Genomic DNA, 24,768 nt, shown 5'->3' with positions numbered 1-24,768 from the left:
AGTTGGTTTTAAACTTTTTCTGTGAAAATGCCAAAATTCTGTGAAGCACAAGCAAAAGGAATTGTCACATGCAACGGAGTAAGAGGTACATTTAGTTTTCTAGAAAACTTTGATAATGCCCCGATTTTCTATACCCTACATCTTAAAAATATTTTCTCGGTTTGGTTTTCGCTTTAAGAGGATTTGTACTTTGACCAAGCTTGTCAATTTGTTCATCTTCTCCTGTCCATGTCCATTTCATCATTCATCAAGCCCAATTTAAAAAGGCGAAAAATAATGAATTACTACTACTAGTTAACTTCTTAATGGACAAATAGTAGTCGAGCTGTGCTCTTAGTTTTTATAGAAAATTTTATTCAACATACATTTTCCAGCAAAAAGGCAATATACAGGAATAGTTGTCGTACACTGCTGCTACACTGATGATTTTAAACTGGAAAAGATCAAATTAAGGTTGTGATTCTGCAGGTCATCTTTGTACTTAAGTTTTTAACAAGACAAACCACCGCAGTTAGTTTTAAAAGAAGAAAACCATCCAAATGTAACAGAAAACAAAAATTTAGTCAATGGTACATCAAGAATGCAAAGAAAGAAAAAAAAATCCTACTCACAAGAAGTATGAACACCTGGCTCCATCTGTACCCAAGAAGAAAGGCGTGTTTCTTAAATTTTACATGTTCATATTTTTAAATATACAATTCTTAAATGTTGTCTTTACAGAGCCAGCTATGCATTATAAGGGGTGCATTCCATCTGTGCTTTAAAAGAAAAAAAAATCATAGGGCTTAAAGTGTTTCTCACAATGCTGGTTTTTTGGCTCTACACAGTCCTCAAATCTGTGGGCTCTAAAAGTGTCTGCAGCTCTAACCAAGCACAGCGCAGTTACTGCTCTCAACCACCAGGAGGCGACAGACTGAAGAGAAGATGGAAGCTTGTGTGCGCGAGTGTGTTTAGAGGAATGACTAAGAACAAATAAACCTTCCCAAAGAACAAGGAAAAAAAAAAAAAAAAGGAGTTATGGGGGTTATGTTGGGGTGTGTGTGTGTGTGTTTACTTAAAGTCAAAATGTATATTTGCCAGTCCTGAGAATCCTCAATGTTCAAGATGACATAGACAAATCTCTTTTTTTTTAAGTTTATTTTTAAACAGATGCTGTTTTGCAGATTTTTTTTATTGTACAAGATCTGCATAAAGACAAAAAAGGACTTAATCTTCCAACCAAACTAAAGGAGAAAGAATTGCGTGAACTTGAAAATACTGTTTGTTTTTTCTTTGATACACTAAGATCGGAGCAGAAACTATCAAGAACCTCAGCGGGACGACTAGTTAACTTCAGAGTGAATGCCAATTTGCAGCTTTTCTTTTTTTTTTTTGCGCAAAACGATCATCTTGCTTGCCCCCCTCCCCCCTTTATCCATTAGTGCTCTCAAACATCCTTTCATTAAACTCTGCACACAGCGTTCGATTCCTCTTTAAACAACTTTATTTAAAACAAACCCCCAAAACTCATGAAAAAAAAAAGATGGTGAGTGAGGTGGGATGAGGACAGAAAAAAAAAAATACTATACACATCTCCATCCCAATTCCACTTCCCTCTTCACTTCTCTTGTCTTAAAATCCAATTTCATGTCTCCCACTTCCAGACAGGCAACAAAAAGCAGGCAGTCAACAAGCTGAAATGCCAGGAAAAAAAAAAACAAACAGCCTCAAATGTAGAGGGAGACAAATAGAAAAAAGTACAACAAAATCAACAGTCAGGAGGTGGTTGGTGCAGTTTATTTTGTGGTTGAAGAAATAATCCGTCAGCTGCAGAAACATCCCGTTATTCACTGAAGACGTAGTGCCGGTGCAGAGCTGTAGGGTTTCCAGGTGGGGTGTTAAAAGTGATGAATACACACACACATATTCCAGCACACGCACACACCCAAACAGCCTCTTGCACGCAAACACACACACAGTTGGTTACAGTCTGTGGTTATGGTTTGTTAAAGTAGGATGGGAGGGAGGCGGAGCAGGAGAGGGGGACAAAGAATAAGGGCAGGCTGCTTTAGTTGTGGATCTTGATTGCTTTCTCCAGGTAGGTGTAGCGACCTCTCTTTGGAGCTTTGTTGAAATGATCCAACCCTAGCCAGGGGCGCGGGTGGGACATGTTACCTGTGAAGGACATGCGGGATTCATGAAGTCAGATTTATAACAGCAAACTCATCTCTCAGGTGAGGCAGCTATTCAGAAGAATTTCAGCATTTCTAGCAACAGAATGAATCTCTTCATGCATGAATTCCTTGAATGACTGAAGATCAGCATGTCCCAAAGCAGACAGATGTGTTCTACACAAACCATCTAAGAAACCATTGATCAATCAGACTAAACAGACTTCTCATTTGTATTAATTTGACTTGTTAAAAACCCTGCAATGGGACAGCTGTGCATACAACACACTGCTATAGCAAAGCAGCAAAAACATTTAATTAATCTTTCATCGTGATGCATTTTTCCACTCATACTTGTAGCCTGTTGAGCGTCTAAAGTTACCAGCGTTAGCACGGACCCAGAAACAACAGCTAAATACCTGGCTGTGGTTCAAAGTCCTTCAGGTTGACCTCGTACTCATCTTCAGTGATGTACTGATGTCGGCCCATCATCACAATCGCGAACTTGAACTAAGGACACACAGGGACATGCGCTTAACTCAGCAATGGCAGCTACAGAATGGCACCTTCGTTGTTGTTGCAAAGCTTCTACAGTTAAACACTTAAACTTGCAGCCAAAACTTTGTGCAAACTACTGAGTGTATTTTATGAGCGTGTGTGTGAATCAGAAGTATTAAAAGGTTACACTTTCCTCACTCAACGACTAAATTTATGAACACCTACACTGGCTAGCCAAAGAAAATCACCACCTGGATTTAACTAATCCAACAGCTCCCATATAAAATTATATTATTTCAAAAGGGTCAAATTACTGGTCTGAATCACCTTTAAAGGCATAAATGTGGTTGGAGGAAAATCTTGAATAATCATTAAATGAACTGAAGCTCAATGAAAAGTTTGGTGAAATCAGCCAGAGGAAAATTGTGATGTTTTAATAGTGAATGTAACAGCATTTCCTCACAGTGTGAAGAGAACTCAAAGTAATGGGACTAAACTGCCGTGTAGGTTAAGAAAAAACAAATGATTCATTAGGCTCCAGCTGTGAAAGAGCACTTGTGAGCATCAGACTTTACTTTCAAACAGACTGACCACCAGACCTAAGCCCCACTTTAACCCCCCCTTTAACAGCAGTTTAACTCTCCAATGACCAGTAACAAAGAAAGTTTGGACGAAAACACATTAAATCAAATTCTGATTTTTCTCGTGAAAACCAGAACTGCTCCTTTCATTAATAGGATTAGTTTAAGTTTACTCCACTTAAAATCTCTAGTTAAGTAGATCTGATAGTTGGTTGGATTGATGCCAACAGGCTGCTGCCTGCATGCTTAGTGCGTATCCATCATTATCAGGAGTTTCTGGTTGGCGGTTCGACATCTTAACTAAATGCATTACAATGTGAGGAAGCAGCAACAAAACAGCTGACAGATAAACATCCAGCTGTGATCATTTATAGAAATGCTTAAATAACACTCAAACACTGCTAATGCAACACAGCTGATGTGGATGTAATGTTATCAAACTGCCGTAGAAGGGAATGAGCTCATGTTACTGCAACCACTCAGCTCATCCCCTCAAAGGAGAGATGAAGCCCACCTAGGAAAAAAAGATTTTAAGAGGAGAAGCTGTGGGGCTGCTAATGCTAAAGCTAAGAGAATAGAACAGACAAAGGAGCATTTTATTTTGCCGTTTACCGACTAGGTGATTGATTTGACTTTGATCCTACTGCTTTAACATTGTGATGCAAGAGAAGTGGCTGCACACAAGTACTGACTTCAGCTTTGACATTTAAGTGCTGAGAACACGACATCACTGACTAAAACTAACAAAATAAGCATCAGTCTCTGAGCTTGATGCCATACCTTCTCAAACTCTTTCTCCTGGATGTCCAGCGTGGTCTGGATCCTCCTCATCACTTCCCGAAATGACTCACCCTGTGGAGAGGACGCAGAGTCAGCTACGAACCAGGGTGGAAAACCGGAATACTCGATGTGAGGTAGATTAGCATGCGCGCATACCTGTCTGATCTTGAGCAAGAAAGGAATCCCAAAGGTGCCAAAGACTTCCTTGTGGAAGTGTGCGACAGGGATTAGCATTTCACTGTCCTTGTCCAAGTCCACCTGGTCCAAAGGAATCTCCTAAATGATGAAACCCCCCACAGGAAAAGAGGAAACATGAAGCTGCATAAATGACTGATGCTAAGATGACACTGGTTACAAAATGTTGGCCCGATGAGGGAGAAATCAGACAAAACTGCTCCGTTGGCCTTAATTTACACCATACTGTAGTGAAGCTGAAGTTGAGAAAGGGTAGGGTGCTTTTAGCCTAAAGGTGGAAGCAATTCAGCCGAATGTTTTCCTCCACAAATGAGGTGGAATATTTTTAGTAGAAGTAATACTGCGAGGAACAGCTGCTAAAGAAGCCGACCAACTCCGGCTGATCACTTCTGAAGTGGGAATATGTCTGAAGGGGATAAAATAGCTAAAATAAAATTTAAAAAAAAGTAGAGACGATATAAAGGGTGGCTCAGGGAACACCTCACATACACACCTCTATTCTGAAGGTGCGACTGGCAGCAGGAGATAAACATTCTAGCAGCTCGTCCTCCTGGTGAACCCCGATGATTTTATAGCTTACTATCTCTAACAGCCTGCAGACAGACGGAAAGAGAAGAGGGTTTAATACGCAGCGGCAGCTGTCTGAGCACTTCAAATTCAGACTTTCAGAAAAATAAGAAATAAAATCACATTAGCTGGGGGATAACAAGAATCATTTAAATATAAGTGCATTCAGACAAAGGACTGCACTTGGATTTTTATTGATAAAAAGACTGAAGTTGACTGATTAATTTCCAGAAACAAAAAAAAACAAATTATTTCCCCCCTGAGTTGTCCAACTGTTCTGAATCACATTTATACCACAGTCCAAATGTTCCTTCACCTGAACACAGATACAGATTAAAATGTTTTTGGAACTCAGGACTGCAGAGAAAGTCGCTCCTACTGGAGGCTCTAAAGGTTTTATTCAGTTAAAGCAGTTCATTTAAAAACATACGTACAAAAACTCTAAAGCTGTTAACAAAAAGCTCACATACAAAAGTTTATCATTTCATTGTTCATTTATTGCTGTGATATGAACTCAGCAGCTTATTAAGCACCAATAAAGCTGAAATATCACTAAACCGGATAATGATTCTGCAGATATTTTAATTATTTCCTAAGATGGACATCTGTAGCTACAGGAGGGAGTGGCTGAGTTCATCAGTAAAAAGCTGTTTGGCCATATTTCTGTTATGCAGAAACACACACACACACACTCCTCTGAGATGGATACCTGAGCTTCTCAGAGCCATTTTCAGACAGTTCCACTGCCTTTTTACATTCTTCCAAAAGGTCCCGCACGCAGCCATGCTTGTCAGGGTAGAGGGTGATTTCCTAAAACACACGTTATTCATAGTTCAAACATTTTGCCAAGTATGTGTAGAAACAGGAAAGCATTCCTTCTTTCTGGTCTTGTTGAAGTGTTTTACCTCCTCTCTGAACTGGCTGTTGAGCCATATGGATTTAAAACTCCTCCTGTTCTCAAAGTCTGTAATCTTCATCTTTAACTGTGGACACACAGAAGTCAAGACAAAGTCACGTATTGCTTTCAAAGTTTTTAAATATTGAAGTCGATCTATGAATTCTAAGTCCTTCGTCCTTTTTTTCCATTTAAGCGGCGAAACCGGACGAATATGTTAAATCCCCTGTCAAAGCATCACCCCAGGGACTACGCAGAAAGCATAAAAATGAAGACGAGGTGACTCGGACTACCAGTTCTTGCAGGGCAAACATCAAACAGGAAAGCATCCCATCATTTATAGTTGTCACCACATATGAAAAGCATTAAAAACAAAGCTACATCACATGGTTCAAACTAAATGAGTAAAAAAAAAAACATAATAAAGTTCCTTTAGTTGGAACGTAATTCTTTAAAGTCTTCACTTACATTCATAGGAAGCAACAATCTAGCCTCGTGAGGTTGAATGCACTTTTTTGTTTAGAAAATCGTATTAAGAGAAGGAAACAAAGCTCAGCTGTCTTTCAATCATCAGCTTAGGGCTGTGAGATTAAGGTTTGTTCTATCTGAATTTGGAGCAAAATTTACTTGAAACTCTCCTGAAAGTCACATTTACAGTCCCAACCTCAAAACCCAGCACAGCTTCCCGGCACATGAGAAGTGCCAGTAGCTGCAGTGATCAACCTGTTTATTAGCACTTCTGACAGATAGTGTCTCAGAAACTGAGTAGTACACAGACTGACGTCCCAAACACAGCGTTACATATCATTGGCTAATAATAGCCCGTCTGGTCAGTAAACAACAAACCCTACTGGCTTTCTGACTTGCAACTTGAACACTGTCGACTCTGATATCCCGTTCCCAGCTCTGACATCTGAGGCTAATGAAGAGCAGCATTACTAGGGTAAGCCTAAATCCAGTTAGCTTGGCCTGGGTTGCAAATAAACTAAACCATATCAGGATGTGAAGACACTTTATTGAAAAGAACAAGTCGTAGTTTGCTCAATTTTTATTTATCATAGCCAAAAACAGACACCTTGTTTAAACCAAACATACTAAAAGATTTTAAACTCTCCCTACCTGCTGATAATAGAGTTTCTTGGGCTGCCGAGGCTTGAAGAATTGCAGCAGGTCTCGCAGTGTTCCCTCATAGTTGTGTCTGAGAGGATTCCCTGGACCGTCCCTGTACCTGGCCACCACACCACCAGGCAGGGGGGGAGGACAATGAAGGGGGAGGAAGGAGGAGTAAAATACGAGGAGAAGCAGACAGGAGCATAGAAAACAGGCAAGTAGAAGGAAAGAGAAGAGATGTGCAGAGGTGAGAGGATAGGCAGCAGCCAGTAAGGGAGGAGTAAGAGGAAAAACAAAAAGACAGGTGGAGGGGGGACAGGTTATGCAACTTTTCCAGTGATAACTAAATGCCATCAATGCATCGTTGTTAATGTGTTACTGTACATTACATGGTTCCTTCTGAAATGTAAGGCGGCAAAACAATACAAAATTAGCTTTGCAGTGTAAATGTTTCCTTTTCATTTCAAGAACAAATGACCTCTAAAAATAACATGATCATGCATTATTGTTGCTCATGTGTGTGAATGAGACAAGCGTCCTACCCCTGTGACTTGAAGAACTGCAGCAGCATAGGATCTGTGTTCAACCTCTGAGCAACTGTCTTCGCCACCTGAGCAACACACAACACAAACATTATGAACGGGTTATCACCGCAGGTGTGTCAGGTTTTCATTTCCTAGTTAGATCTTAAATGCAACTAAAATTTAATTTCCTTTAACAACCATACAAACGTTAAAGTAAGAATGTGGAGTACTTATGTATTTCCTTTCAGCTAAACAGTTGCTATCATACTACCAAGTTTCTCAAATGTTTCCTTTTACGGATCAACTAATGATACCTGAAAATAGTTCATCCGGTTTGAGAGCGTGACCACGAAGCCGGGGTCGTTGTGGATGGTCTTGTCACAGAAAATGACGTCAACCCGGTGGTAAAGATCCCGGAAATAGTCCTTGGCTGTAGGCAGCTCACTACTGTCATTCTCAGGGTCGTCCCTGTTTGGAGGAAGGTAAGGATGATGATTTGAGGTCCAGAATATGCAGTGTTAGCAGGAGGAGGCAGAAAAGAAAATGGGCTGGCAGATAAACAACAGATCATAAAAGCAAATGGGAAGATGGGTAATAAGAATGATGCAGCTGAAGAACACACTGAGGGACATAAAAAACCCAAGATTACTTTAATTCTCCTTCACCAAATACAAAAAAAAAAAGCTTAATTCCTCCTGTCCTCTGCATTTAATTAAAAATACCAAAGCAGCATACATCCTCTGCAAGTACTTCTAATGTTTTATAAAATATATAAATCAGAGATTCACAGATCCATCTGCTGGAGATAGAAAACGAAAGGATAGACGCTCAACCTGCCACGACCACTGACTAGCCAAAGGGGCACTGACTGATCTAGTTTTGGTGTTTATTTGGTGTTTGGTGTCTTTGTACTGTGTTCACAGCGATACTCAGCAAAGCTACATGCATGCACAAACATTTCCTCAACGTCAACAACTGTCATTCTTTAGTGAAGCAAACACAAGGTTCCAATTTGTACAACCAGTAAATCTAAAACAGGCTGTGGAAAAACATTACAGGTTTAAGACATTTAAAACAATCATCCTGCAGCATTTGCTAGATTTGATACAAAGAGGCTACGAACAATCAACCAACAAATTTACATTTTATGGATTTTTAATATCGTTTACACAAAGGCAGATATGCTTAAATACAATTAATTAAAAAAAAAAACAAAGGGCAACTCACTGCATGTTAGCTTATTCTGCTTTTTATTTTCAAAATCACTGATGGCTACTAAAAACTGAGTCTTTGTCTCTATTCTACTAAAAACTGAGTCTTTGTCCCTATTTTACTGAAAAGGGAACACTATCACAGCACTTTCAAAACAACTGACTGAGACAAAAACTTACCTCTGGAAGACAATGATGTCTCCGTCCATGAGCTCATCCAGGGCTTTGTCCAGAGAGACATCATAGTCCTGTATCCGCTCTGTTAGATTGGGCTTTACTTCCTGTAAAACGCATAGGATCGAAAGCCAATGTCATCAAACTGAAGCTAACAAAAACAAGATTCAGGTGTGACAGCAGCACAGGAGAAACGTAGAAAGTGAGATTGTGAAGAAATACATCACCTCATAGAGGATAAGGCTAGTTTCCTGCTGAAACCCTGCTCTCTCACACATGACGGGCAGCAAGTCTCCTGTTTACAGCAACAGAGCAAAAAAGTCATTTTACTGGAGATTTGCTATTAATGCGTGAAAGCTGCTGAGTGTTTTAGCTTTAAAAGGAAAAAAAGAAGACGAGGGAGCTGCTACCACTTACTAATTTTGCAGGATATAGGTGTGTAGATATGTCCACAATAATTTAAGCTTCTGGTTTTGGGGTCATACATCTTCAAGAACAACATGACATCATCTAGAGAAAGACAACTTATGTTAAGAAAAACTAATATCTTAGACATACCGTAAGTGAAACAAGTAGGCCTAAAATAAAAGTGAAAGGCTTTACTACTTCAGTTATTGTCATTTCCACAATGCCAACAGAATGAGACCGCAGTTACAACCTAAGGCAGCGTTTCTAGTATTTCAAGTTTCATTGCCAAAACAAGCTGATCTCCCACCTGGTAGCTCATGAAACTTCCGACAGTTTGAACAAATTTTCTAAAGAAAAAGGCTGGATAATAAGTAACTAATTGTGATTGCTGCTGATGGGTAAAACTTACGGTCTTTGTCAAATTTGGGTAACGTAGCTCCACTGGCTGCCATCTCTGGATCCACCGTCTCCAGAAATATTGTCCAGGGATTCTCATTGTCGCTCAAGTCGATCATCTGAAACAAACATACACAGTTAGTCATAAAAGCATCCCCGGTGATGCCATCAAGTCCCAAAAGGGGAAAATGTGCTGTTACTTTTCCAGATAGAGATTTTATCTTCTAATGTGATCAAAATTTGTTTAAAAATATTTTGGGTTGCATTTTAAAGACATTTCCGAAGCTACAGGACATGAGAAACATGTCAGAATGGCAGAGTTTAAACCTGAGGTTCTTTTATTGTTCACCTCACTGCAGGTATGACAGTAGCATGTGACTGGGGACAGATATGCAGGAAACACACCTACAAACAAGTTCTTCATAGCACAAAAAAGACATACCGACTTGTTGCAATCAGCCTCGTAGTCAAGCATGGCGGGCCGCTTGGTTCCATTGCTACGGGCCTGCATGGGCCACAGTCTCATCTGGTCTTGCGGGAAACCCTATAGCACGTTAATACATGAGTTTCTGATAGTTTATAATACAAAAGTCAGCCGTAAGACATCAGGCAAGTGCTACTCAAGACCAAAATGTCATCATCTATCTTTTTATGCCAACTTTCAAGCCATCATAGCATGCGTGTCAGGTTGTTGAAAATAATAAAAAAAAAAAACAGAATTACTGTGTGGGTTCTGTAATGTTGCCTGGCTGTTTATATTCCACATGGCAGGCAGAGTCTCATGTTCAGAGCAGTGTTGTGTAACAATAGTTTCCTTCAGAATGAATTGTTCCACCTCATGTTGGCTGTTCAAAGACTAAAAAGAACCACTTCCACAAATAATAAAAGAAAATTTAGAGGGTTCAATAAATCTGCAAGGTGAATCTCAGTTACTGAAATCTTCTAAAAAATCTGTTTACTTTTCAATAATTCTGAAAAACCTCAGTCAGTCAGTCAGTATACGCATTTACACCAGGAAAATGTGCATGTCAACACACTTCCTCCACAGTTCCCACCTCGCCAACACTCGAGTCTCTCACCATGGTCTGAGAGAGGTTCTGGACAAACTCTTGCAGCGTGGAGCTCTTCAGGACCTTGAAAACTGTGTATTTCACTTTCTCTTCATCATACATGTCGTTGCCCTGATGCCCACAGAACTGGTCCTCCGTTACCATCTGCAAACAGGAAGGAAGATTAACAACATTAGTGATAGACCATAAAAACGAGCAAAGAACCAAAACATGGACAATGAGAAAGGAAATTTCTCCACATGCAAATATTTGTTACATCTTGTTTGGAGCATAATTACAAAAGTGCACACAGATTTATTCTGTCATTTACACAGAGAAAGAAGAGTGCCTCCTTAATATACCATAACAGCTAGAGTAGCAAACATCTGAATGAAAGGAACCCTTCACATCTAACAAGTCATTTCTTTACTGCCACTCATTGTTCTCCACATCTCAACCAGCATCATTATTAACTTTAGTGTGTTTCTGCAGCTCTGCCTGCTGTTTATACTGGTTTACATAAAGAACCAGTTGGCTGTTTTGTCTGCCAGCCAGCACTTCAGCAGCCTTCTACACCAATTCACACTTCACAACAGCCACCACATGTTCTAAATGTAATTTACTTACTGTAAGCATTTTAAAATCTTTAATCTGAAATGCTGCTCGAACAGCTCTGGGATGGTTCCGATTTGACATGAATAGGTTGTAAAAACAGAGCTCTCGTAAATCTGTGAAACATGTCTAACCACTGTTTTTGAATTACAGAGAATATGTTAAACTTTGAACTTCCTCTTAAGGCTGCTAATGAGGCATTGAGGGAAACACACTGCATCACAGGTTATATGTTAACATGTTTGTACTGTTTGCTAGTTAAGCAGACTGTACTTCTACAATGCCCCTCGGGCTCTAACACACGGTCAACACTTCCGCCACAAAGTACAGTCAGTTTGCAAAGCATCAGAGAGCCCGACCGCATTTAAAACAGTCTCTTCTCTGGGTCCCTTACCTGGACCTGCATGTAGAGGTGAGCCTCTTGGCGTTCCTTCCGTTTTTGTGCCTCCACCCTCTTCTCCTCCTGCAATCGCTCCACCAGTTGCTGGGGGATGTCCACGTCAGTCATTGGCTGGAGCACCTCACCTGGGACATAAGAAGTGGTACAAATAAGAACTCTGAGCCAAATATGTCTAAATAAATCATCAAGGAAGGAAGGAATTTAACTGTTCCACAGGGCTGGTACATAAATGTTGCGTTGGTATTGTAAAGGCCTCTGAGAGCTACTTACTAAGCTTGGACTCGCGGATGTAAACCAACATGTATGCGTTGGTGCAGTGGCGGACTGAGAGGTCATCATCATGCCCACCATAGTTGTGTTCTATAGCCTCCTCCTTGGTGCAACGTGACACTACGTCATCATCAAACTTACACCACTGCAGACAGAGGGGTTGGTGGAGACACAGTGGGGGTTGAAGGGTTCAAAGGGGATTGAGGGAAGAGAAGAACAGGAGAAAACCAGAGAGCACTTAAGACAACCATTTTTATAAAAATCCTTTTTAAATATCTTTCAATTACCCCCAAAATGCAATACAAGTACTTCATGCTGAAATTCTGACAACTTTAATGTGCAAATTAGCCTACAGCTGCAAAAACTGGGCATAAAATGTGTTCTGATCTATATCTAAGTCACAACTATAGACAAAGTCTGCTTAAACAATACTGTACAAAAACTTATGTTTTCATGTTTTTAATAAACACATGTAAACATTCACAGTGCATGGCAGAAATAAGTATGTGAACCCCTAGGATAATGACTTCTCCAAGAGCTAATTGGAGCCAGGGGGTCCAATCACTGTGATGAGCTTGGTATTGTTGGTTAAAGATGCCCTGCCCTATAAAAAACACACACCAGTTTTGAGTTTGCTTTTCTCAAGAAGCATTGCCTAATGTGAACCATGCCTCAGACAAAAGAGCTCTCAGAAGACCTACGATCTGCTGCTTTGCTGCCTTCAGGCCGGGACGGATTGCTGTCATCCACGTAAAAACAAATTTCTAAGTTTTTCCAAGACATTTTGCAGGAAAACTTAAGACCATCTGTCCACCAACTGAAGCCCAACAGGGAGTGGGTGATGCAATAAGACAACAACCCAAAGGATAGAAGTAAAACAACAACAGAATGGCTTCAGCAGAAGAAAATATGCCTTCTGGAGTGGCACAGTCAGAGTCCTGACCTCATCCTAATTGAGATGTTGTGGCATGACCCCAAGCGAGCAATTCACACCAGACATCCCAAGAATATTGCTGAACTGAACCTGTTTTGTAAAGAGGAATGGTCCAAACTTCCTCCTGAGCGTTGTGCTGCTCTGATCTACATCTACAGGAAATGTTTGGTTGAGGTTATTGCTGCCAAAGGAGGTGCAACCAGTTATTAAATCCAAAGTTTCACATACGTTTTCCACCCTGCACTGTGAATGTTTACATTTGTTAAAAAAATAAACAATAAATTATGCAGTATTTTAAGCAACTGAACTGAGTCTCCAATCATACCAAGTCTAGCTATCCATCTATCCTGGTGTGAATGAACCCTAAAGCACTAAAGGAACAGAGCTGAGGGAGTCAATAGACTCAGAAATGAAACACATTAAAATGTAAGAGTAAGAGCCTAATACATTACTGAACACCATTAGAATAATTTTACTTCATGTTCTAACAACCTAATAACTTAGTGCTAATGAATCCAAATGACCCCATCACATCCAAAGAATTTTTGGTGAAAGGTGCATAATGAAAATTGTTCTCACTATTGGTTCCTTGACACTCACTTTGCCGTCTCCCTTGGGGTTAAGATAGACGACGTAGTGACCGCCATGGTTGTCCCCGCTGTGCACCAACACTGCGTGGAGGATGTAGTTTGCTGGGTCCTTGGAGTCGGGCTTCTGAAGGAACTCATCCAGCGGTAACTGGTCTGGAAACTCAAACCTGTTGAGAACAGGGAGGATGAGCCGTGAGGACAGATGGATCAGGACAAGGTGAGAGGGGCAATTGGTGAAAAGGAAGATGAAAAAGATTGAGGAGGAAAGGAGATTTGTGGGTGAGCAATGAGAAAAATATGTAAAATACAAGGAGGTCAAGTTTTAGATAATAAATATAAATGCAAGTAAGAAAGTTAAAGCTCAGGTTTTATTCTTATCAGCTGCCATTTCCCACACACATCTGATGGGCGTGTCTGAGTGTATATATACACACAAGCCCTCAGGGGAGCAGGTGCCCCTGGAGGTGCAGTGATGGTGATTCAGCTTAAAAGACAACAAAGGAAAATTATCTTCTCTAGATGGGTGTATGCTCTGAAAATGTCAAATATTTTCTGAGCTTGTTAAAGCACCATTAGCTCCCATAAAGCTTTTCAATCAGCAACTCGGCCTAAAAGAAATTATCTGAGTGACATCCTTTCTCACAATCATAGGGCGGGAGGTCAGTCCATGCTTTTCACTCGGTGCAACCTCAAGTGCCATTTCTGGAATTATGCTGCATCTTTAACCCATGTTAATAGGGATCAGATGCTCTCTATAACTACATCCAGTCACATTCTGAGACAAAGAATGATCTACTTTAAGAAAGAAAGTTCTTGATTTAAGTAAGACACAATGAAACCTCACAAAAATAAGAATCTGTATTAAGAGTGGGAGAATAATGCCCGGTGTGTCTACCTGTCATTAATCTTGATATTTTGGTCAGTCTGTGGGTCATACATGAACCTCATCAGCTGCAGATGAAGGATAGGAGGGAAGGTAAGGAACTTCACTCCCTTTTCTGCTTCCTGTAGTGAAAAACAAACAAGTCATGACCATGTTTAGAGCATGTAATTTCAGCCTTTCAGATTTTGGAAGAAAATTTTCAAGCTAACAAATCCCAACGGCCCCAAACTTTGCTTTTTTTCATCTTTATTTGCTCTTAAAAAAAAAAGAGACACTATTTCTCAGAATGTAGTTTTAGAATCATATCATGGCAGCTTGTGGGAAAAAAATTAAATAAACTTTTGGTAAGATTAAAACAGCAGGTTTTCCCCAGCCTTTTAGCATAATTATTTGAGCCTATCCTGCCGTACTGCACCATTTATTACATTAGAGTCCCCTAAATGATCAGATACAATATGGCAACACTTTTTATAAAGCAAATAAATTACAACAAATTAAAATAAGCAATGAAACTAACAACCGGTCTTGATTCAGGTACTGAAAACTCACCTGAAGTCCGTGCTCTCCTGCATCGTATTTGTTGTCTCCATCTAACTGTTCAGTTGCAACGTAATCTTTGAATGATTCAAAGACTGTAAATAAACAGAGGCAATGCATGAGATCAGGGCAACATTCATACCGATAGAAATGTTAAACTAAAGGTGTAAATACTGATTCATGTGTAAACTGCCTTATTTCCCACTTTAATTTTATGTATGAACAAGGAAAAGCAAAGATAGATCCAGGTTTAGCTGCGTTGAACGATAAAATTATGTTGCATCATGTTGCTACTCACTGTTCTTCTTTCCTTTTATGCTAAGCTGAATGTCATAGTAGTCCTCTATCCGCTCAGACCGGTAGTCCACATGCTTACACTGGATATATGACTGGAAAGTAGCACAGAAACACACACACAAAGTCAGACTGTCTGACACAGGAGGGATAAAAATAATATTTCTCAGAGGGTCACATCTTGATTCAACCTGCTGCTACTCATAAACCAACAGTCCCAGGCTGCATCCTTTGCCATGCTAGCTTATAAAATCTACTATGATACACGGCACACACACATTACTGAGCAAAACGTAGGTCGTAACAGCATTAGTCTTCTTTAGACAGTGTATATTTTTATTAACACAAAGAAATATTTTATAAATATATGTGACAATAAGTAGCAAGAGAAGTCAGACAAGAAGAGGAAAAAGGAGGAGAAAACGTACCACCATCTTTCCTCTAAAAAGCTTAGGAATGGTTCCCTCAACACAAGTGCCTTTCATTTTGTTCTCCACATTGTCCAGGAGCTGGAACACACACGCAGCGAGTCAGTAACCACACAGTAAAGTCACATACAGTCTTTGAGAATCTATGAGGAGACTCACCACTCTGCACAGCTCCTGTACATCATGTTGCATGAAGCTATCTAGTGTTTCCCACCTTCACACAAGAAATATACAACAGTTAGGTATACAACGCATAGATAAGGAAGCCACTGTGGCATTTCTGTTTAATATTTTAGGGACTTGATACATTTAATTAGCAAAAAATAATCCTGAAACAGCTATTTCAGCTCTTAAAGCAGTCGTGTATTTCATTGTTTGACTTAAACATTTTTTTTATTTGACCTTCAATCTTTTTAGGAAAGTTTAAAAAAAAATTACCCAAAAGACTTTGTCAGTTTTTTGGTGCCAACTGGTTTGTCACTGTGTTGCAGTTCATAGAAAACCCTCTGCAGAGCCAGGGGAACGCTCTTGGACGAGTCGTCTCCTTCTGTAGGCATCATGTACACCGCCTGGTAAAAGAAGACGCCCCCCACAATCATGGGTTAGACTGAATTTGCTTATTTTACTGCTTTGCCATGACAGACCTTCTCTGATGATTTCAGAACAAACTCTAAACATGCAGTTAGAGGCGTACCCGTCGTAGCTGGTTGGTGAAGAAGAGTGTCTGTAACAGACTATTCATGTAGCAAGTTGCTCCCTGGTTCTTCAATCCAACGTAGCCTGTGTGTTTCTTTGAGTCCCAGCTGGTTAAAGAAAAGAAAATTCATGATTGTAAGAAATAAATTTTAACATTAAAAAAAAAGCACCACAAACAAACAAATTTAGGGAGACAAGACAACATACGCCACTCCATGTGGGGCATCTGCCTGGACGTAGACTTCAAATGTGACTTTGTCTTCATCGATGAAGCCCCTCTCTGGATCAGTCACATCCTGAAAAACAGCACAAGTTATAAAGTCAGTATCTAAAAAACTCATTTTGATTTTACCTTTAATCATAACAAAAGGCCAACAGACTGAGGTGTGAACAAACTGAATAAAATGTGTATTGTAAGAAATAACTTAACTATAGATGCCATGTTTCCTTAGCTAATCTCTACCAGCCTTGATAACATGCTTCTATGATGTCTCTATAGCTGAGGACCCTTCCCACCCACTACACCTCCTTTCAGTTTCTACCTTCAGGCAGACGTGACAAACGTCCCACAGACCCAAAAAACATCTACAAAGAAATCTTTTATTACCATAACTGCCATAACTATTCTGAAAAATGTCAAATAGGCACACTACCATCTGATGCTTTTTCTTCCCTTCTCTTACCCATTTCTTTTCACATTTTCTTTGTGTTTTAATGTTTTAAATATTATTCAAACATTTCTTTTTAACGCTTTGTTTTTTATTTATTAAACTTGAAGCCCTGAGCCTGTCATAGAAGAATTTGTCACCACGTAGGACAGACCATAAAGTTCTAGAAATAAACAAAAAAAAATAAAAAAAGCTGGTGTCACCTGAGCAGGTAATCTTAATATAAACTAACTCAAGTTTTTAAGCACCTTTTTTATTTATTCATTCTGGGAAAGCTTCGGTACTTACACTCCAGGACATGAAGTTGGAGAAGCCCCAGTCATTCTCTTTGTGGAAGAACAAGTGACTGATCCTGCGGCTGAACGACTTCTCATCGTCTTTGTAATTTATAATCTTCAGCATGGCTTGCGCGTGGCAAGACCATGACCTGAAACCCCAAGAACACAGTTTTATCAATTTAATTATTCCTAAAAACAGAAATAGGGAACATTTGAACCGTTCCTATCAATCAGTTATTGGTCATTTTACTTCTTTTCAATTTTCTTAAACACTTTTAGTTTAACAAGCTTCTGAGCCTCAAACTTTTCAACGTCATTTCTTGAGGGAAGACAAGTTTATATGGTAAAATAATTATTACACTGGTGCTTCATAGCTTTGTCGAAGAGCAACAAAGAGAAAGGTATTGGGGAAAAATTTACCAGATAGTTTCAAGAGAGACTATAAAACAGAATATTAGATGGTCTGATGAAAACAAAGTTGCTATAGTACATATTATATACACGGCTAGAGAAAGAATCCTTTTCCAAACGTCACAATGTTAAGATTTTACTGTTTGTGAAATATCTTTGTGTAAAGCTGTCTGCAATACATTTGACAATCATTTGTAGTAGTTACACTTTTCTCTGTACAAACAACGGCTTCATTTTACCATTAAGATGGTTTCCGGGCTGAATTGCAGATGTGTTCTGAACATATCCTGCTGCACACTGAAAGCCTTTAACTCACTAAACAAATGAACGTCTTTATTGTGACAGTTATGAGAATATGCCTTAATCTTCAGTGGATCAGAGCAGAGCGTGTTCATTATAAGCTGAGCTTGGTTTGCAGTTTTTGTTGATGCAAACTTGCAGCAAGCCAAAATAGTGGACCAGCCCAACACATTTATATATACAATAATTGTACAATTTGCGGTTTTAATGATACATTTCTCATTTGAAGAGTAAGACCTATGCTAGACCTTATGGTTAATGTAAATTATTATTACTGTAAGTATCCACTATGCATCCCCAGTATATGTATATATAAAGCATATGCATCCCTAATTCCCTAAACCCACAATAATACATACGTGGAGTCTGACTCTGCATTACACTGCAGGAAGAAGCCCACGCTCTTCTGGTGAGGCCGGTCGGGGTAGAACCGTGGCATCACCATAATCTTCCAGGGGAGGTTCCGGACAAAGCAGGACGGGCTTAGAACAGACTCACTCAGGCGGCTGAAGCGCTCCACGACAAACCGGAAAGTCGCTTCTGATCGCCAACTGGTGTCTGTAAAAAGATAGAGGGGTCAATATTCTTTGAATTGGCCTTCATGCAGGACCAGTACCTGAGACTTCCCTATCTGGTTAAACCAGAGGAGCTTAAACAAAGTCTTTTATGCTGTACCAAACACAAACTATAGGGTTGGGAAACTCAGGGCACCTCACTGTTAGATTATGATTTAAAGGGCTACGATGAGCTTGTAAAATTATCTTGCTGACTGTATGCTGTTACATCCTATTTTTATAACAGAGCTATTTTTTCCTAAAATTCAAAACAAGGTTTTGCTGTCATGTCCGGGTTGGGAAAAACTTTTACACAGCGTGCTTAAGGGACATCTGAAAATGTTTTATCCTTTCCCCAATATGAAACACAATGTGGTTTTTAATGTTTGTCGTGCATCTGAGCTTTTTTGTTGCCGAGGATGAGGATGAGGGTCGGATTTCTCACTCAGTCATCTTTGTGCCTGCTTTAGACCAGAGATGGCCAACTACGGTCCTTGAGAGCCCCGATCCTGGACATATTTAGATATTTTCTTGCTGAGTCAAATGAAATGGATGCAACAGCTTATTACGTTCTGCACAATGATGCATTCATTTGAATTAGTTGCATTTGATGCAGGGAAGCATCTAAAACCTGCAGGACAGCAGCTCAAAGACTGGCGTTGCCCATCCCTACTACCGACTGCATGAATGCTTTTCTTCCACTTTCTCAAGTTATTCTTTTTGTGTTCCATCAATATAACCTTATTAAATAACATAAACCATCAACTTTGACATGTATGAATCAGTTCAGAACCCTCTGCATCTGCATCTCAGTACATCAACGTTTAGATCATCCCACTGCCTCTGAACCTAGATATCTAAATTTTGTGTTTCAACTATATCTTTACTACTTTTAACTAATTTACCATGTGAACTTTCAGACTGTCAGGTGGAAAGTGTTTGCAGAGGTATGTATCCTCACCATCCTCCATGTCCTCCTCTGTATTGTTGTGTCCATCTGCCATGGCCACGTTACCATTGATCACTGGGTTGGCCGGGATTCTTGGAGGGTCATCTGTGTCCCCGGCTACACAGAGGAGAAACAAAATAAAAACACTGCATGGCATAGATGTCACAGTAGAGATATTTCACCAACTGTAGTGAAACGGAATTAACTACTAGACATCAGACAGGATCAAAAATTATCCTAATTAATTGACGCTTACTAGTTATTTTCCTGAAACAACAATCATTTCACAATAGTTAAGAATCTGCAAGACTTTCCAAAACAATTGAATCACCATTTTGGCGATCACAGTTACATTTTCTGGTAATAAAAATTATTCAAATCCTAAATAAAATTAATCAAATGAACTTTTCTTCTCCGTTTTTCCACCACTGAGTTGGGAAAAGCCATGCTGAGACAGCATAACAAGTCTTTCCTAACGTGTGTGTACACAAGAGTCGGGGCAGCAGGAAAAAGAATGTCAATGTGGAAACAACAAAGCCCGTGCAACACAACAGTAGGCTGGATAATTATGGATACAATGCAGGATTAAGCTGCAAGTCATCATTCAAAACAAGCACACGCGCACAGACGGCAACAATTATCCCAGCTGAAAGAGACGGCTTGATGTGCAGTCTGATCCATCGAAACGCGTTGATGATAGAGTCAATTGAAATGAAGCTAATGAGTGAAATCTGCCAGGACACTGCGTAGAGGACGACGGTTCTACATAGGACAGACTTATGAGTAATGACAGAAATGACATGAAACACCCGGACATCAAATATGTTGCCTCTCCATCACTCCTCTGAATTTAATCTAATATCTGTCTCCCTGGTTGTGCTGCAAGCCTACAGACATAGAACTAAGAGACTTGTGCGCTAGTCTTCAGGTAACGTGACCAAGCAATACCTTCAGGAGACTGACCTACTTTCCCCAACTGGATTACACCACTGTTAATGGGGCTTGTCAGTCAACTGCATGACAACATTGTCCTCCCCACTGTGTCGGTCTATCCTGAAACCTTACATGTTCATACTCATTGATCCATCGCTATAGTAACAAAAAAGAACTGTAGATCATCTTGTCACTTCAGCCATGAAAGACAATCAGAAGGAATATTTTCCTAGAAAGCACCAAAATCATATATAAATCTCTGTTATGACTGGACTACAAAAGTAACACTTAAAAGACATATTTATCCATTTCAGTAAGAAGTTTGAAGAAATTATTTTAATCTTCCTTGAACTTTTAATAAGGTTCATAGCCTCTTGACTGAAAATGACAAATGGGTTTTCAATCGTGTTAAATGTTCTATCAAATTTTAGTAGCATTGAAATTGGTTGCTGAGCATGTTACACTGAATAGACACTGAGAAGCCAGAATACATTATGAAGCAACCACCACAAAAAGTTGTGTACTTTCAAATGATTAACCAATTCAAAAAGTGAAAACTCAAAACACCTCCTAAACAAAATTAAAGTACAAAGACTACCACTCCAGTAATCTAATTTACAACTCTTTCCTTAATTCTGAATCACATCATTTTAAGGAATTATGATTGACAAATATCTTGTTTTAAATGTTCTAAAAGCCAATCTCAGCAAAAACCACTTGCCTGGCATCCTTGTTAAAAGTGCAGTACTGAGACAAAATGTCTAAAATATGCAGAACATGGGAGAGTTAAACCCCACTGCAACTCTGTGCAGCCTTGCATCATGAAGAAAACGTAATGTCTGACTGTCTTACTATCAGGAGGCAGAGAAAAGTGACCAGTTTATTATGACAACTCATTTTCATTGTCCTTGTAAGGTTTAAGTAGACTGAGGGAGAACCCAAGAGGGGCGAAACAGCAGCTATTTGAGTCTGCAAATGCACCTGCTGTTAAGAATGATGGGTATTAAAATCAACGTTTAAAACTGCAGATGCAATACAAGCACATTTCTGCAATTAACATTCAATGTGTCTATAACTTAATAAAACATTCTGTGGTGTGTTTTTTTTTTTTGCTCAGTAGTTGGCATCGGTGTGAGTTAGAATAGATAATAAAAACACCAGTACTGAATGACGCATTGAAGCCGAGCGCTCCCACTAGCCTATAAATGGCCCAAAGTTGACATCAGTAGAAAATGCATAAAAATGCCGGCTATGCCGTTGTTTAATGTGGAAAAACTGCTTCCTTGCGCTTTAAGGGCTGGCCCTCACTCCAAATCGAACTAACAAAAACACAGATCATTAAAAATGGCGAGCTCCATGCCTTTTGGTCTTCCATACAATGAAGCAGCAAATCCCCGCGCTGCCCCTGTGCGGGCCTGGCTTACTGCAGCACCGACTACTGTTACTTGCCAGCTCTGCCGCACGCCTCACATATCAAATGTCGACACAGAAAGTAGCAGAACTGACAGATGGAATAATGTAGTTTATCATTATATTTCAACGCGAATGACTAAACCTGTTATTCCTAACACATTAAAAGCAAGTCGGGGCTGACGCATCTGCGTTCCCGTTAGCTATTTAGCAAACAGTAGCCACAGATTAATCTGTAGGCCTTTTTAGCTAACATTAGCTGGAACCAGCAGTGCTAGTTAATATACAATAAATATCATTAGAATAATGTTATCAGCAGTCAGTTCAATGCGTATTTTAAATTTTGAGAAAACACTGAAAATAGTTATACACTTGGCTAACTACAAAGGCCCGACACTCAAGCAGCAGCAACAGCCGACCGATACAAAATACAAGCCACCATTTTGGAACGCCACACACCCCCTCCGTGAGCGTTAGCATTAAGCTAACTAGCGCGCTAGCTAGCGGAGTCACATAACGAAGTGGGCCTTTAAGCTAATTTACTAGCTCCCAATTAGCTGTAACGCTAGCGGTGTTCATCGCGTTTAACAAACTTTGACTACGTAGAGAAATAACACAGACTCTCCTGTTTCCAAGACAACATTAATCAAGTTGTTTTACAGAACTGGGGCCCATCTGACAGATTTTAACCTGTTATCAACCGATATTTTTTACTACTTTGAAGATCCGCATTAAGAGTAAAAGCCATAAACACGATGCTAACACAACATCCCTTTAGGCTAGCGCAATGTTTTATGTCCAGGGGTTGATAATTTTAAAAACGATAAAAAATATATATATATATAACTTAACAAAAGATAGCCTTTAATTGTAGAAAAGTTAATCTCAGTGAGGCAAACATTTTCCGATAAATGACTATTTTGATTCAGAGCCTACATAGAAGTAAAGGTAGCCAGATTAATTTACCTTGCGATGAATCCATGTGAATTGCAACACTAACTACACTGTTTACAAATATAGAAAGTGATCAACAATTAGCATGCCTGGACTTCGGTGACTGCACGTGGATTGTAAATGACGAATTGGCAGAATACATCGGATAACTTGTCACAGCAGCCACCGCGAGCAAAACTGAACGGTTTGTTTAGAAATGCAATAGCGGATCCGAATGAATGATTTATGTGGCTGATCTCTATTAATCTAGGTGAACGGGACGTATATAGGTCATTTGCAAGGAATTGCTTATCGCAAAAATAGTAACAGAAATAAAGCACTCGTTGCTTATAACGCAAAATGAGGTCAGCTCCGCACAAGTATGCTGCAATGGACGCACAATCAGCAAAAAAGGAACCGGCTATCCCAGCCAGCTTCAGGCCTTGTTGTTTACTGTAACGTTGTGCTCAGTTTGCATAAATAAAACGCTGTGTATTTATCGAGCAGCAATAAAATCAAGAAACATGTTGCAAAAAGTCCAGTCACCATCTTGAGGGAATTACTTACCTTCCATCTCCATGTCCTCTGGTTCACTGAGCTGCTGCTCGCCGGCTTTCTGTTGCTGCTGCTGCTGCGTGTGGTGATGGTGGTTCATGTTGGCAACTGTTGTTGTGGTTGAGATGCGGTGCTCCCGGCTATCTTTGTTGCCCTCGACCTTGTCCAGGTTCGGTTCTGCGGGGAACCGGGTTCTGGACTGCTGGTGAGGTGTGGTGGGATGCGGAGGTGGGGTAGACAGGTCGAGCCTTGGCGGCCGGGCCTGCTCTGTTACGACCTCGGCCTTGTCCGCTGTCAACGCCGGGGAGTGAGGAGGGGAGGTCGGCGGGGGAGCGGGTAGAGAAACGCGGACGTATTTGCTCGCTATTCGCCCAATCTCGGCGCCTTTGGTGGGTGCAAGTCGCTGTCTGACGGCGGGGGCTTGGGAATGATGGACTTGGGCTCCGAAAACGGAGGCCCACTGAAAAGAACTAAATCACTCCGGTTTTACCCCGGGAAATGAGGGGCAATAAGGGAACTCGCAGCACGACCTGCACTTTGAGAAACAAATACCCCGTGTCTAGCTAGCGTTAAGCTACCTGACACTAGGCAGCCAAATGGAGATAAGATGCAGAAAATGAAAACAAAGGTGCATTTGCTATGGACACATTTAACAACTTTGCCTGCGATATCCCCAGTCTGTGTGCTCCTCCGATTGTCCCTCGTCTGGGGGAGAGCGGAGGAAAAAGCTATCCATTCAAACCAGTTTCCACTGTTAAATTTGGAAGTTCACGGATACAACCGTTGCCACGGCCCGACATATAACAATTCACCCCAAACCGCCCCTAACACCATGAACAACAGAACGCGGCACCTCGCTGCATTTTTAACTAACCTCTCGGTTCTTATGAGGAATGTGTGCGGTCATGCAACGTCGGCCTGAGCTGTGCGGCTCACAACCCGCTCCTCCCGTGGCTTGTGATGTGTTGAGTCTGAGGTAAATCTCAAAATGGCGGTCGCGCTCTTCTCTGAAATGTCACATCCGCATGGAGATCCAAACACGGGCCCATCCCCGGCCAGGTTCACATCATACAGAGCGAGGGTGTGCGTCAAATAAAAGGAAAATAACAAAGAGCAAATTAACTGATTTAAATGAAAAAAAGAACAATATTATGAATGAAACTAATAACAATGACAATAACAGGCTCTTTGCCACTGTGCGTGCAATGGGTCCCAAAATTGTTTATTTTAACAGGAATGAATGCGTTCCTTAATACTTAACTGAAAATAGGTATGTAAAGATATTTCGAAGTTGACATAATACATATAGTGTAGTTTTGTTTGTGTTGTCGCAAAACTTCCGTGCAAATTACCTGTAATATTTGTATTATCTTTTTTTTTCTTTTTTTTTTTTTTTTGGCTTTTTTTTTTTTTTTTTTTTTTGGCTTTTTAAAAATAAAATAGGTCAGTAAACGGGGGAAAAAATCAATAAAAAAAAATAATAAACTTCACGTTTGGATACAAAAGTTTCCTAGCTGCAATCTCTGCTCTGATCATTTTTCTTACAGGTATGTGTGTAATTTAAGCTAAACTAATTTAATATTAAATTAAGTAAA

General features: G+C 40.1%; 1 protein-coding gene across 8 annotated transcripts; it reads right to left on the bottom strand.

The window, feature by feature from the left end:
* Window positions 1–333: 333 nt before the first annotated feature.
* usp7 (ubiquitin specific peptidase 7 (herpes virus-associated)) lies at window positions 334–24,169 on the bottom strand. 8 transcript variants are annotated; one of them, XM_042002930.1, is made up of 31 exons: window positions 23,186–24,169; window positions 19,355–19,459; window positions 18,199–18,397; window positions 17,139–17,277; window positions 16,390–16,478; window positions 16,181–16,289; window positions 15,925–16,055; window positions 15,646–15,700; window positions 15,487–15,567; window positions 15,063–15,153; window positions 14,777–14,859; window positions 14,240–14,349; window positions 13,334–13,511; window positions 11,821–11,965; window positions 11,545–11,675; window positions 10,545–10,703; window positions 9,932–10,033; window positions 9,503–9,608; window positions 9,103–9,195; window positions 8,913–8,980; window positions 8,692–8,792; window positions 7,615–7,768; window positions 7,319–7,386; window positions 6,786–6,888; window positions 5,677–5,754; window positions 5,481–5,581; window positions 4,698–4,797; window positions 4,166–4,285; window positions 4,010–4,081; window positions 2,570–2,660; window positions 334–2,154 (listed from the first exon to the last, which is right to left on the bottom strand). In XM_042002930.1, exons 1-31 carry the CDS (start codon window positions 23,271–23,273, stop codon window positions 2,048–2,050), a joined length of 3,357 nt encoding a protein of 1,118 aa, XP_041858864.1. In that variant the 5' UTR covers window positions 23,274–24,169; the 3' UTR covers window positions 334–2,047. The 8 variants fall into 8 exon arrangements, with proteins under 8 accessions (XP_041858864.1, XP_041858873.1, XP_041858856.1 ...); XM_042002939.1 differs by having other exon boundaries at window positions 6,786–6,894; window positions 13,355–13,511; XM_042002922.1 differs by having other exon boundaries at window positions 6,786–6,894; window positions 23,186–24,168.
* Window positions 24,170–24,768: the final 599 nt, after the last annotated feature.

This window comes from Melanotaenia boesemani, chromosome 2 (genome assembly GCF_017639745.1).
Source record: "Melanotaenia boesemani isolate fMelBoe1 chromosome 2, fMelBoe1.pri, whole genome shotgun sequence".
NCBI classification, from domain to species: Eukaryota; Metazoa; Chordata; class Actinopteri; order Atheriniformes; family Melanotaeniidae; genus Melanotaenia; species Melanotaenia boesemani.
Note: the sequence above shows the minus strand (reverse complement) of the source record. Positions and strands in the feature narration are given on the sequence as shown.